Source organism: Micromesistius poutassou (assembly GCF_964030765.1).
Source record: "Micromesistius poutassou genome assembly, chromosome: 7".
Classification (NCBI taxonomy): Eukaryota; Metazoa; Chordata; class Actinopteri; order Gadiformes; family Gadidae; genus Micromesistius; species Micromesistius poutassou.
Window position 1 is genome coordinate 4,041,677 of NC_140277.1, and position 15,637 is coordinate 4,057,313.

Sequence of the window (15,637 nt, forward strand, 5' to 3'; positions counted from 1 at the left end):
GCTTTGCTGGATTTAAAATCCTAGATCTAGGTCTAGACCTAGAAAAGTCAGATGCCAGTTTAAGCCGCTTGAAGCTGCGGAAGACGACAACAGTAGAAAGTGTGCGAGGCAGCAGATCTGCATTGGAGGTAAGGGACTGTAAGGGCCCACCCTGCACTTGTCAATTAATACTATCTGGCGCCGGTGTACTGGCCTTTATGAGAACAAATGTCAGCTTTCGAGACAAAGGACGAGATAACCTTTTTCCATAGCATGCACCCCAGCCTCCAATTACCAGGGCTGGTAATGTCCTGCGGGCTGCGGATAAGACCGCGACGGAGAGAGCCAGCAGCACCATCATACCAGGGTCTGTTTCTAGAGACACACCCAGCAGGATCATAGCATCATCAACGCAGCCTGTGGAGGTGGTAAACCACGTTTTTGCCTCACAGGTGGTCTAATAGTACATTTACATTTAGGGCAGTTAGCAGACGCTTTTATCCATAGCGACTTACAATAAGTACATTTATCACATAAATGTCGGTACAGTAAAGATGTTCATAGAACCAAGTGCCAAGCACCAACAATTGTTAGGTTAACCCATTCACCGTACATAACAAAGATAGCTAGGATAAGATGCTACATGATGCTATGAGTGCTATTTGTATGTGTGTGTGTGTGTGTGTGTAATAGTAGCCCCACTGAAGGAAAAACACATCCATCCTATATGTAAAGGTATGCCTCCCTCTCTCCCCCCGCTGCATGTGTAGGGTGAGGCTTGATTCATGTCATTTCATGTTTCATGTCATGTCATTTGAGGATTGGTCAGGTTGTTTACTTTATTATTTTATTTTTTTCTACAGCGACAACGCAGTACTGTGGTATAATGCTAATTCTGGCACACACAGACCTATGGCTTTACTTCAGAGTGACACCAAAGTTTAATGTGGAAAACTGGCGTCAAACACAGGCACACACACACACACACACACACACACACACACACACACAGACGTAATCTGACAGAGACACACATATAAACACACACACACACACACGCGTAATCAGACAGAGACACACACCTAACCCTAACGCATATAAACACACACACACACACACAAACACACAAGCAAGCTATCTGACAGAAACACACAAGAGCGCACACACACACACACACACACACACACACACACACACATACACACATGCGTGCACACACACAAACAAGTTATCTGAAAGAAACACGCATATAAACACACAAGAGCACACACCCACACACACACACACACACACAGAGGGTGCAGCCTGCCTGTAATACTGGGATGGCGGCCTGCGACGCAGCAGAGAGGAGGTTACTGGTGTGAAACATCCATTTCCAGGTTAGTTGCTCTCTGTGACTCAGGCAGGCATCAGCCGCAGCCCACCTGAGCCAGATAAGCAGGTGCTGGAGCCTGATCTGCCCTGCCGCCACCAGCCGGCAACACCTAGCTCATTACCGAGCTCTGTGGAGCCACACACACCCACAGCCCTCAACACACCTCCAAGGCAAGCGCACACACATGACGGGTGCGACATGCCTGCAGGCAATCCACCGTCAACTTAAGGTTAACTTAACATTTGCTTCAATAAAAAGCTAACTATGGTATGGAATAGAGTGGCATGGAAGATACAGTATATTCATAATTCAGTATTAGGCCTTCATCACATGGCTAAAAGTACTTTGTTACTATGACAACATCAACCAGACAACGCATAATACAGCTATATGTAGCTTAGGGGTGCCCAACGTGAGAGGAGACGCGTAGTATAGGGGTACACAAGGAGAGGAGACGCGTAGTACAGGGGTACACAAGGAGAGGAGACACATAGTACAGGGGTACACAAGGAGAGGAGACACATAGTACAGGGGTACACAAGGAGAGGAGACACATAGTACAGGGGTACACAAGGAGAGGAGACACATAGTACAGGGGTACACAAGGAGAGGAGACACATAGTACAGGGGTACACAAGGAGAGGAGACGCGTAGTACAGGGGTGCTGGAGGGGGGGGGGGGGGACTCAGGTAATCTCGCCACGCCCGCCATCGCCGTGACACCTGTCACGGCTCGGCGCCGGTTGCCTTGGCAGCGGCGCTCACCTGGCATTTCGCCGCGCCGCCACACAGACACTTTCAATTAACTTTTACATCCCGTGGAAATTTCACACACACACACACACACACACACACACACACACACACACACACACACACACACACACACACACACACACACAGAGCCAGCTGCCATACTACATGCTTCCACTGTCCGTCGCCGTCTCTCTCTCTCTCTCTCTCTCTTACGTCTCTCTCTCTCTCTCTCTCTCTTGGGGATGTTGTCTGTCTGTCTTTCACAGGTAGAACTTCTAAAACCATGGAAATAATTCTCCACTTATCCCCCCGTAGTGGCCTCAGCAGGGGTCCGTCAGACGGTAGCATCTAGTCCAGGTACCCTGGCTCTCCGGGGCAGAGGCAGCTCAGGTGAGGCTAAAGCATTTGGCCCCCACGCAGCGCCGCACCACGCCACGGAGATCACGATTCGGGGGCCGCTGGCACCCCCTGCTGCTCACAGGTGCGGTGGAGGAATGTTACGCCAGGTAAAAAAAAAAAAAACTCTCAGACGTTCAGAAGTTAGAAATTATACTGGCCATACCCAAACAAGGGTTAAAGAGAAAACCCAGAGAGGACTAACTCAAGAGGAGAGAGAGAGAGGGAGAGGGAGGGCAAGAGAGAGATACAGAGAGCGACTGCGAGTGTCAGAGCAGAGAGAGAATCAGAGCAGAGAGAGAGAGAGAGAGAGAGTTAGAGCAGGTAGAGAGAGAGTGAGCAGAGAGTCAGAGACAGAGACAGCGAGAGCGAGAGAGAGTCAGAGCACAGTGAGAGAGAGAGAGAGAGAGAGAGAGAGAGAGAGAGAGAGAGAGAGAGAGAGAGAGAGAGAGTCGTGGTGTTCGGGGCGTTCATCGCAATGTCGCCACGGTGTTTTCACGAACCGTACGCATTAGACGCCGGGTTACACGCACACAGCGCACACCATGCCATTGTGATGGATGGTGTGTATGTCGATTTCACTGGACCGCGCAACCCATTATATCCTGTAAGGGGGGGGGGGGTTGTGTGGTCGCTGTGCCGGTGTGGTGGCGTCTCTCTCTCTGCAGTGCGCCCAGTGGGGAGTCAGACTAGGGGGTGGCTAAAGCAGGTGGCAGCGGACGAGAGGGAGTGCTGATAGGCTGGGGAGAAGCATAGACACACACACACACACGCACACACTCACACACAGCGTGCAGCATGAGGAGGAAAGCGAGTCCCCGTCATTAAGAATACCTGCCATGATTCCACAAGGGCCCTTAAGACGGGGCGGGCCCCTGCGGGGGACTAGGTGCCGACAATCACCGGGACGACAACACTGCTGCTGAGAGATAACGTTCCCACCGTTGAGACTCCTCCCACGCAGACACGCGCCCACGTCGACACACAAGCAGACGCTCGGCTCAGACGGGACGAGAGCCTCCATCCACCGACGCAGACTCAGACTAACCGGCAGTGCGGGACGCTGCGCCCCCTTTGCCAAAGGATGCACTGCCTGAGGTGCCCGTGCCCGTTGATCACACTGGGCCGTGTGCGCGGCTCGCGCCTGAGACAGAGGCACAGGTCTGCTGAGTGTGTTCCCGCGGAACAGGCTTCAGCATTCACCCGAAGCGAGCGCTCGCATGGAGGCACTCCAAAAGCCCTCGCGCGGGCTCATCCATCGAACTCCATCCCCTCGTTACACCTGCGCTCATCTTCCCTCCTCCCTCTGCGTCGCGGTCCCCTCCGTGGCGGCAGGGCGAGACGCTGAACTGCGATGGTGTCTGTATGTTAGGCGGTGTGAATGTTAGGCGCATTGAGTGTGGCCAGTGGCAAGTGTGGCCAGTGGTTAGAAAAAAGAGCTATATAAAATGCAGTCCATTAACCATTCACAACGTAGTGATTTGAGTGTAAGTGAGGACGTGTCTCAGTCCATTCTGGAGAAACCTGGTTCCAGCCCGGTGGCCATTGCAGTCACCCCCCCCCCCCCCCCCCCCAGACATAAGATGAATGAGTCACCCGGACCCCAGCCCGGAGGGGCTGCTGTTTCACTCGGAGCTAGGAGTTGGATGCAGAACATGACTGGTAATGGTGGAGACCTAAAGCTGCCATGTATGTCTGGAAGAGGCGAGGGTCAGCGAGATTGATGCGTGAACAGCAAGGATTTAATGTGCGTCGACAAGACAGCGAAATGGACTCGCTCCATATTGTAGCTTAGCACAGGAATGGCCGGAGAAGGCAGAGGGAAAATGATTTAGGGGTAATCTGTCTTGTGGGCTTGTCGCCTACTGTATGGGAAGGGGCTCAACAGAGGGAAGCTGTGGTGCAGCATCTGTGTCAGAGCTGAACAACAGCCTCTCTATGCGGTTCAGCATACATGAGACAATCAGACAGTGATTACCACTCACAGAGGCAGTGAGACAGCTCTGCATCCCATAGGTCAGGATGTAGAGTGAGTAGTGTCTCAGTAAGGTGGCGTTTTTATGTTATTATGGGCTGGCTGATCAACTGAGCGGAGGTTAGAATTCAGCTATAGGTGTACCGGTAACACTCAAGTCAGCTTGCAAAGAAAAGAAAATACATACATTATTCAGGCACCGAAAAAAGCTGCTTTCATCGCAAGTCATTTGGTTTGAAACTTCAATGTTTATTGAAGTGTAGGATAGGTAAGAGAAAATATGAAATATAAACTAAGAATCAGAGGGCATGACCTTTTTAGATTAAATATAGTTTCAGTGACTGACTACTATTTCTATAATCACTCCTCAAAGGGATAAAGGATAAACAATTCAATATGCCCACTTGACCTTCAAATCCACTTTTCACATTGAGTCTCATGGAGATAGCAGCAGAACCTGGCAGCAAACTGTTTGTTTACAGTGGAGAACCTTTAGGTGTCAACTTTTTGAGAGTGAGGTGTGTGTGTTGTGTGGATGTGCATTAAGGAGCAGGACAGAAATATGAAGAGCAATATGGGCTCGAGACAGAGACAGAGACAGAGAGAGAGAGAGAGAGAGAGAGACAGAGACAGAGAGAGACAGACAGACAGAGACAGAGAGAGAGAGAGAGAGAGAGAGAGAGAGAGAGAGAGAGACAGAGACAGAGACAGAGAGAGAGAGAGACGGATAAAGAGAGAGTTACTCTAGAGAGTGTGAAGCAGGCGATGGCAGAGACGTCACCGGTTTACACAAAAACGATCCACACAGACGTTTACGGAGAAGCCTTTAATACAGGGCACCTCCCGGCTACCTCCTGAGCGGCAGTTATCGTTGAATAAGTCCAGGGAGCTCATTGAACATGCAAGTGCGGCGGTACTAGAACACAAGGAGACAGCCTACAAAGAGCAGTGAAGAGAGGCAGGATGACGAAGGCTGATGTAAAGGAGGACCAAAGGCATCGGGGAAGAAGAAGGGGAATCGGTAACCGATCAGGTGACGTGGAATAATAATAATAACCGATAAGGTGACATGGAATAATTGATGGACAGGTCAAGCACGGGTCATTTTTACATTCCATTAATGCATCTTGGAAGTTCCTTTTTGGAGAGCACTGCTAATTCAGTTCCGTATCCACTGTTAAAAACCCAGTGATTATGGATTCAACAGAGGGTCATTACATGGAGGTCTTTGGTAATGAAAAGATCACTATCGGACGAACGCTGTAGCGATAATATCAGCCGCCGCAGGCTTTACTACCAAAGCCCCTTTTTTCTTACTAATATTCCTACCACCATCAAGCCGTTCATTAGACAGAGTGGATCGGACTGTTCGCACACTGTGTGTTAACGAGGTTCAACCTGATCAAGTGGTCTAAACGTAATCCAACACGACACCGCAAGACTCACGGCACGCACGGTCAAACACAGAGTGCGTCAGTCCCACCGGAGCACAGAAGTTTTTCTCGTTTTGATCAAATGTTGTGCTTGGTGAGTTCATCATCACTCAGTAGAGAGTATAATCTGTGGAATCAGGGCAAAGTGGATTAGGAGATGAGAGGGTTTAAATCAAAGAGCCTTCGCGTACTTTAATTACCCATCCCGTTCCCTGACACAACACACATTGTTATCAGCAGGCGCATTCAAACGGCGGTTTCTTCCTCTGCCACCCCCCAGTGAGATCGTTATTTCCAAACATGCCTGTGACCGAAATTCACGAATCACAAACACATGCCGGTGTTAAAATAAACGTTTTACGTGATTAGTCATATTCACGTCAATGCATTCAACACAATGCCGTGGTTTGTGTGTGTGTGTGTGTGTGTGTGTGTGTAGTGTGTATCTCTGAGGGAAAATCCCTCAGAGCTTTTGTCACACCAATGGTGGTGTGTTTGTGCATGTGTGTGCATGTGCACGTGCGTGTGCGTGTATGTGTGGGTCCCTTTGTATTTCTATGGGCACAAAGTCAGTGGAGGTTGACTGTACCTCACAATACGTAGGTAATATTACAGTTACCACTAACTAACGCTGCATTCTGAAAGCAAGTGCACCGTGCACTACTGCATCTTTACGTCCGCTGCTTTGAGGTCGAAAGCAGGAGTCTGGCTAGCAGGCCGAGCGTGTGAATTAATAAGCGAGTGCGCCGGATAGTGCGAGCGGACTAGTGTAGACATTAATGAGCAGGTAAGTCGGAGGTGTAATCTCAGATGATGAAGACTCCAGTAGTTGGATGGCTTCCATCCTGGCTCTGTGATGAATAAACAAGTTGTGCTGGGTGCAGGCGGAACTGGGTGTGGACAGCTCCGGGTGCAGACGGTTCTGCGTGCTGACTGCCAGGCTTACACAAGCCGTCCCATGGAAGCCACTGATCTGCTGCCCAGACTCCAGCACCAAGTGGTCTGGGCGTGTGTGGATGTTCTTGTGTGTGTGAGAACATGTATGATGTACTGAATGTTACTGTAAGAAAAACGGTGTGCGCGTGTGTGTGGTGTGTGTCGATGTTTGTGAGTGAGTGAGTGAGCGAGCGAGCGTGTGATTGGGAGCGAGAGTGAGAGCGTGTGTGTGAATATGTGCGTGTGTGTGTGTGTCTCAGTTTGTGTATGTGTCTATGTGTGTATTGGCAGCCCACTTCAAAATAAGGAACGTCTGCTTCATCCATTCCTCCCATCACAGGCCGAGACCACGTAAACACCTCAGCCAACTGATGGGAGAACACACAGTCACCAACCACCACAAGTGTCACCACACACACACACACACACACACACGCAAGGTTTGCAATTACCCAACCGACAGCATTGGTTCAGTGCCTGGTCATGGTAACTGAGCGCTGGTAGGAATCCAAGGAAACTTACCTGATCCCCAGGAGATGTCACGGAGTTAAGCCTTAAAGGTCCCATGACATGCCACCAGGTGTGAGTGTGATTAGCCGTTACAAGCCGTTTTGAAAATCTGGCTCACACCTGGTGGCATGTCATGGGACCTTTAAAAGAGTCAGACAGCACCTCAGCACCTCGGGCGTTAATCAAATGAATGCTTACCGCATGGCAATTGAAGTCATACCAGTCATGGCATGGATATATAATTTCTCTTAACGCTCTGCATTTGCTCTATAGAACTCAAGTCATTTTTTTGCTTTTTTATATTAAATCAACCAATTGAAAAAAGGATTATAATCTTGCCTTAAAATGTCGGGGAGCTATTCACTGGAAGGATGTTTGGCAAAGGAAACAAAAAGAGACCTCTATCACTAGTCAACCGATGCCCTCAGCTTGCATCGCAAAAGGCACGCACACACACACACACACACACACACACACACACACACACACACACACACGGCCCTCCTCGGCGAGGACATCTGCTGAGCTAATAAACAATAAGCTTGACAAATTGTCACTGTCCAATCACTCAAGTACCCCACCGGCCCCCCTCCACCCCTCATAATCACACCACTGAATAAGCCATCAGTGGCCGGGGCTGCAGACATGAGTGACGGCTCTGCAAACCAATAGATAGGCTCGCTGGACCGAAGCCCAGCTGCCTGAGTGGAGGACACTGTGATTCATGGTCAGAGGGCAACTTGTGAGCACACAGTTAGGGAAATGAGCAGACCGCCACACGGTCAGACCCAGGCCGGGCCGGTGGGTCGGCTCGCTATCACTGGGAAGGTCCTGAGTGCAAATTGTGTGTGTGTGTGTGTGTGTGTGTCTGTGTGTGTGTGTGTGTGTGCGTAGATGTTTGTGTGAGTGAGTGAGTGAGTGAGTGAGTGAGTGAGTGAGTGAGTGTGTGTGTGTGTGTGTGTGTGTGTGTGTGTGTGTGTGTGTGTGTGTGTGTGTCCAATTTTAATAGGGGAGTAGGAACACGGATGAACAATGTAAGGTCTTCGCAGAGTGCAAATCGTCACCATTGCTGTTATGTGTGTATTGTGCATCAGTGCTGTTGGAGTAACATATGATGTTGTGTGACTTTATTCATGGGTACCTTGGAAAGATCTGTATGGATCTTGTATTTACATATCTAATTGTTCTGAAGATGTCGTTACATAATGTTCTATTGTGCCAATCAGGCTTTGAAACGTCACATTCAGCACAGTACCCATAGGTCAGCCAGTGATGTTGTGAGAAGAAAAGCTGAGGTCTGCTGACTGGCTGATGAGGACAGGGGGCTGGGAGGGGTGGAAGTTCTCCCTCTGCCGTTGTTGTGAAAATAGCAGAGCGAGGCCACATTGAAAAGGCTATAGAAAAGTTTGAGTGGTGCGAGGTTGGGTAGAGGAGGGGTGGAATTTGGTGAGGCCACAGAGATAATTATGCTTTGGTTATGATGACCTTTACTTCTCCTGAGTCCAGGAGTATACATCATAAAAGAAAGAGGAAAAGAGCGGGAAGGACCCTCCTATTCCCAGAGAGCGGGGACAGCATAATGCTGATTAGGACGGGAAGCTTAAACTGGAGAACGAGTGCATTTGAGTTTGCTGTGGTATAGGTTCTGCAGTCTTTCAAGGATTATTCAATATGTCTTTCCATGAGTTATATAGTGTGACAATGCACCTCACACACAAAGACCCAATGCACATACACACACAAACAAAATGCAAAATGCACACACGCACACACACACACACACACACACACACACACACACACACACACACACAAACACAAGGCACATACACACATAAACACACACACACACACACACACACACACACACACACACACACACACACACACACACACACACACAGACACCACTAATCTTAATAGTGTGGGGGTTGACAGCAGCCCCTTACGGCCCAGGCCACGAAGAGTTTTTATATCTGTCAGAAACAGATTGAACCTCTGCATCCTCCACGGGACTCGTGGTAACGGAAGATGGATAAAGCCATGGCACACTTTCACAGACTGAAACATAATTATGGGAGGTCTCCGCGGATCACAAATGGCCATTTTTATTACCTATGGATTCGATGAACCTTCAATAAATAACAAAACACAAACCCCCCTGTTTTTGTATTTCAATCCGACACAAATGGAGCCTGATCAATCCCTCTACATCCAGCCTCTAGTCCCGCCGTTTGTGTCTGGCCACGGGGCGAGGCCGAGCGAGGCTGGGCTAGAGGACAGGGCCATGGCATCAGAGGAGAGCGGCTGACGGAAGGTAACAACACAAGAAAAAAAAAACGTTGCGGATTTAAAATTGTAACCAGGCCTCCTGGCTCCTCTGATAGGAGGAGGAGGCAGAGGAAACCTCAGACATCAATAAATTGCGCTGTCAATCACTTCAACCCGACCGAGATGACAAAGGCAAAGGGGGGGAAGGAGTGGAGGCTGCTGGGAGACTGCCGCTCCGCCAGAGCAGGCTTCACTGAGTACTGTGAGCCTCCGTGGGCCCCGAAGAGGGACAGCACGCGGCATGACCGAAATAACGGGGAGTCGAGGAAGCTTCAGGCGCGCTTTCATCAGTGCGTCAACGGTGGAGGAGAGAGTCGATTCCGAGTGCATGCCGCTTTTGTGTCACTTGCACTACACACAGGCTGCTGGAATCCTCTGCCCACGCGGCAGGGATTTTGCCTCGTAATACACGCACACACACACACACACACACACACACACACACACACACACACACACACACACACACAGGTAGACACACACACACACACACACACACACACACACACACACACACACAGGTAGACACACACACACACACATACACACACAACCAAACACACACATACATCCAAACACACAGCCACACACACAATCAAACACACACATACATGCAAACACACACACACACAAACACACACACACACACACACAAACACACACACACACACACACACACACACAGACCCGCACACACACACCCACACACACTGACAAACTGCACCAGTCTTCGACTAACTAAATGTGTCTGTTGCCCGGGTTCATGTCTCTGTTGACAGATTTCTTGGCTCGCTGTGTTCTCGGTTACAGTACCTTCTGGGGGAGGGACGGTTGCTTTGTGGTAAAAACAAGTCAAGACACGAGGAGTCGGCCTGACGTTCCTCGCATCCGTCCAGACGATCCAAACACAAACCACACACGACGGATCTTAGACTCACCGATGGCCGTGTTCTCGTAGATCAGGAGGTAGGTCTTGAAGAAGTAGTTGTTAAAGCTGGGCGGTTGGTTTGAGGCTGTGGGGGTTGGGGGGGGGGGAGAGAGCAAAGGAGCATTAGCATCGACGTCACGGTGAATGGATACAGCTATGATATAACATTGCGCGTGGGCACCATATCAATGTTGTGTTTAACAAAAGGTCTCTTCTGGCTGAAACGCTGCCTAGGATTTGAGTTAATAAAATAAGGCGTATATCGTGATGGATTGTCAAAAAATATATATAATATCGCAGAATCGCTGTATCACAATATTCGTAATATTGTAGGTCATGTATTGCATATCGTGAGGTACCCTGTGATTCCCACCCCTAGTCTATACCCTAGATGTAATTTTCCTTGACAAGTTGTAAATGCGGGTCATCTTGGGAGGGTGGGAAGGGAAACGCATGCGCACCGTCACGCAAATGTATTCCCGACTCTTTATTTCCCCTGTTGTTTGCGCGAGGCTGCCATCTCTACCTGTTGCTTAATTAGTGCCGAGCAACAGAGTGAGCCCTCGATGGAGAAACGGGGATAGAGAGAGAAAATAATCCCAGCTGTGATCATCCCCTCCACTTATCACAGAGGAGAACTGGGCCAGTGTGCCAATGGGTTACGTTGGCTGGGGGGTAGGAGAGGGGGTACGCACACACACGCACAGGGTGAATTAAAGGGAAGGGTTCAGCATCGGTGTGGAGCTGCTGAGAGAGGAGGAGAGGGAGATAGAGAGGGAGACAGAGCTCTCGAGGAGATGTAGATAGAGAGGGAGACAGAGCGAGAGGAGGCGTAGGAGAGGGAGACAGAGAGAAGGGGAGAGAGATAGAGAGAGAGGGGAGGGAGATAGAGACAGAGAAAGGGAGAGAGAGAGAGGAGGAGAAGTAGATAGAGACAGAGAGAGGGAGGAGGAGAGGTAGATAGAGAGTACATAGAGACAGAGAGATAGGGGGCATAGGAGAGGGAAACACAATGAGAGACGAAGAAAGAGGAGGAGAGAGAGGAGGATACGGAGAAAGAGGAGAGGTATAAAGAGACAGATAGAGGGAGGGGGAGAGAGGAGGAGAGGTAGATAGAAACAGAGAGGAGGGGAGGGAGATAGAGAAGGGGCGATGCATGCTGGCAGGCTAGCTCTGAAGCTGTAAGCCAGTGATTAACCAGTTGGCGTTGATGGAAAGAGGTTGTGGCGCGTCTGCAATCACGTCGACCGCTGGTTCGGTACTGCATGTTATTGAAAGTGTCCTGACACACTCTCCAGTGCACCGTCCAAGCAGTCTTTCTCTCTCTCTGTCTCTTTTTAGACTCAGAGAGGAGAGAGCAGCCATGAGTTAATGACAGCTTGAGAAAGTGACTGGCGATGAGATAATGGGAGCAAATAAATTGCAGCCCTATTGGGGGAGTGGATGATTTTGTGTCGCAGGCTCAGTGAAATTGTCTCGAGAAAGATGGGCTAGACGGGACAGACAGATTGATGAAATAGTATTGTTGATCGGTAATGGATGCTCGTCATTTTGGACAATATTGTGCAGTACATTGGTATTTAAGAGCCAGTGCACCTTTTGGAGTAAAACTTATCGCCCAGATATCACTCATCATTTCTTGTTTATAATTTGTTGTCTATAATTCTCTGTACCCACCTCCCAAATCCAGAAGGGGGAGTCATGCTTGTCCACAATAAGAAGATTGATGTCCCTTAATTACTTCAAAACCAAATCGCTAACACTTTGAAGTAATCACATTAAGCATTGAGGGATGTTCAATCACTCAAGTCAAAGACATTGGCGTCGTTTTCAACCATATGCTCACTTTTTTCGGAACCAAACATTGGTTTTCCGTCTTAAAAACATTTTACAAAACAGGTTGAAACAGGCCTAGGCTACAAAGCAGATGCGAGACACAAGATTACTGAAACCCACTATTCTCCGGTCTATTAAATTTGACTACCAAGCCATTACTATTGTTCAAAGAAGTGCTCAAATTTGAAAATAGTTACTCCTCTTCACTCTTCTTTATTGGCCTCAGTACACTGTTAGCCGGTTAGCACGGTGAGCATTCACTCATTCATTGAATCACTCTGAACCGCCCCACAACAGAAACTCACCTTCAGAGAAGGGCTGGAGCATGAGGAAGGGAAGGAGGAGCTTAGCCAACGTCATCCTGCCACCTGATCCCACGCACCACAACATCACCTGCACCTGAAACACACACACATACACACAGCTGAGTGAGAGGAGATACAGTTACTGTGAGGGGAATATGAAACACACACACACACACACACACCTGAGTGAGAGGAGATAGAGTTACTGTGAGGGGAAGATGACACACACACACACACCTGAGTGAGAGGAGATAAAGTTACAGTGAGGTAAAATGTGACACAATCTACTAGCGGGGAGCAACATAAGGCATTAAGAAAAATGTACTTATGTGGTTACAAGTCAAATGACATGAAAATAATAATATTGTTCACTTAGAGTATCTGAATATTAGGACATGAATGGGTCCGTCCCTATACTAAATACAATACAATTGTGCGTGCGTGCGTGCGTGTGTGTGTACCAAACTGGATTAGAGTCAATGAAACCATGCAAAAGCTGACTTCACTGCAGCGGCTCGTCTAAACACTTTTTAATAGCTATAATTAACATCATAATGCTAATTGCCAGACCAAGATTTGGTGTCTGAAGTAAAGCACAGGGGAAAAGCAAAGTGTAAACGATGTTTTCTCATCTGGCAGCCATTCATTTAGCGGTGTGGTAGAAATAATGACGCATAATCACAATGAATACAGTTTAACTTTGCACCGTGGATAGGAGGAGATGTGTCCCGTTCTCCCTTGCAGTCGGAATGAGTGTGTGCGGTGTGTGTGTGTGTGTGTGTGTGTATGTGTGTGTGTGTGTGTGTGTGTGTCAGTGCAATCCGTTTGTGGGAATTCTCATAGACATGCCGTTGCAATCCGCTGCACACACGTGGATGCACACACAAAAAAGGGGCAATCCGTTCACACACCTGTGACTACTGACTGTGGTCGGACGCTGTGAACATGCTAACGCCACACAAACAGAGTGACAGTCGAGTGGCGAGCGCGGCCAGAGTACGTTTGCACGCATGAGTGAGGGCGCCCTGTCAGAAGAGACTAGGACAACTCATAAACGCCTGCTGTCTGCTCCCTGGTCCAGCATTCATAAGCCTCTCTCTCTCTCTCTCTCTCTCTCTCCCTCTCTCTCTCTCTCTCCATCACACCATCCCCTTCGCTTTCTCTCCCCTCCACCGTTTCTTTGACTGCCACCTGGAGGAGATACACCTTCTGAAACTCAATCGCCAAAATTCCTTGATCTAGCCTATTTTATCTTCCCCTCCTCGTCCTCACTTCAAACCCCCCTCTGCCTTGTCTCACAGCAGGGTTCTCATCAGGGGTTAAACACGCTTCCTCTTCCCTTAGGGTTCCGCGACGAGGCAGACAAACAGCTTTTATAAAACAAAGTTTTGTGTGTTGTTGTATCTCTGAGTTCTGTTGTTGCAGTTGTGTAAAGAACTAGGCCACACAGGTAATTCAAAGAGAGGTACAGACAGTGGGGGTGTTTGTTGACATTTATGTGTGTGTGTGTGTGTGTGTGTGTGTGTGTGTATGTGCGTGAGTGTGTGTGCTTGTAATTACATTTCAATTACTAATTTCTCCTCCCATTGATAAAAACATTTTCTTTACTTTTATTATTATTATTTAAATGTATAAAAAATGCATTCAAATGTCAACTTAGTATGAATGTGTAAGCACCCACGCTGAAAACAGTTGAAGCCTAAAAACTACCCTTAAATAAATGGCCATATTTTTTTCTATGGATCTTGTTTCATCAGCATCACTGCACAGTGATGTGCCTTGCTCATGGGCCGCTCTTGGTGGAAACCTTTTCCCACCTTCTCCTCGCCTGCCTTACCCGTCCGCGGGCTGTTGGCGTGTTGGATGGAGACCTTTCACCCGCTCAAACACCCACTCAAACTGATTGTATTAGTAGGCTTGTTATCCTGGAGCACATTCACAGCTGCCACCTCCTGCCTTTCATGAACCATTGTTTTAATCACACTCCGAGCGGCAACCCAATTGTACCCAGAAAACCCCAGGGCAAGGTCTTAAAGTGCTACGGTGCTACGGCTATGCTAGCTAAGGTGAGGTAAGATAGTGAGTTTGTAGGGGGGGAACTCTTGGCTAGCAGTTGTTAGTGAGAAAAAGTTTTTAGACCTCTTTAGAACTGTTTTTCAACATTATTCCATATCTGGGGGGTGGACTTACAGATTCATACTAATCCAAGGTGTGAGTTGTGGCACGAAAAGTGGACATTTGAATGCATTTTGATACATTTAAATAATTCAAATAATTACAATTTTTTTATCAATATGAGTTGAAATTAGTCATTTAAATACACACACTCACACACACACACACACACACACACACGAGCACGATGCCATGCAAAGTATATACCTGCTTCAGAACAAACAATGGAAGCATCACAGAGCCCAGCCCTTCACACAGACACACAGCCCCTCTCCAGGGTGTTCTCCAGGATGACGGGTTTTATGTATGTTCTTAGAGAGTATGTTGTTCTTCTTCAGCAACATGAGGCACCTCTGGCCTGTTTGACATGCGGTGGCACCATTCAACTTGCGGCAGTCCAACAAGCAATGCCCACCACAGTGGGTGACTGTGACTGTGCTGTGTCAGCTACCCTTCCTATGAGCAAACTGACGTTGATGCTGATGCATTACCAAGTGTGTGTGTGTGTGTGTGTGTGTGTGTGTGTGTGTGTGTGTGTGTGTGTGTGTGTGTGTGCGTGCGTGCGTGCGTGCGTGCGTGCGTGCGTGCGTGCGTGCGTGCGTGTGTGCGTGCGTGCGTGCGTGTGTGTGCATTACTAAGCGCCTGTGCCACAATTTCTCTACCCAATCAGGGGAAAGACAAAAAATGACATGGACATAACGAG

General features: G+C 48.6%; 1 protein-coding gene across 1 annotated transcript in view; it reads right to left on the bottom strand.

Moving 5' to 3' along the window:
* Positions 1 to 12,844, bottom strand: part of cdh23 (cadherin-related 23) — a gene marked incomplete at its 5' end in the record, with an annotated part of 161,101 nt that extends 148,257 nt beyond the window's left edge. The window contains 2 exon segments of the mRNA XM_084470154.1: positions 10,629 to 10,703; positions 12,760 to 12,844. Coding sequence (XP_084326280.1) covers positions 10,629 to 10,703; positions 12,760 to 12,844 — 160 coding nt within the window.
* Between the last annotated feature and the right edge of the window lie 2,793 nt (positions 12,845 to 15,637).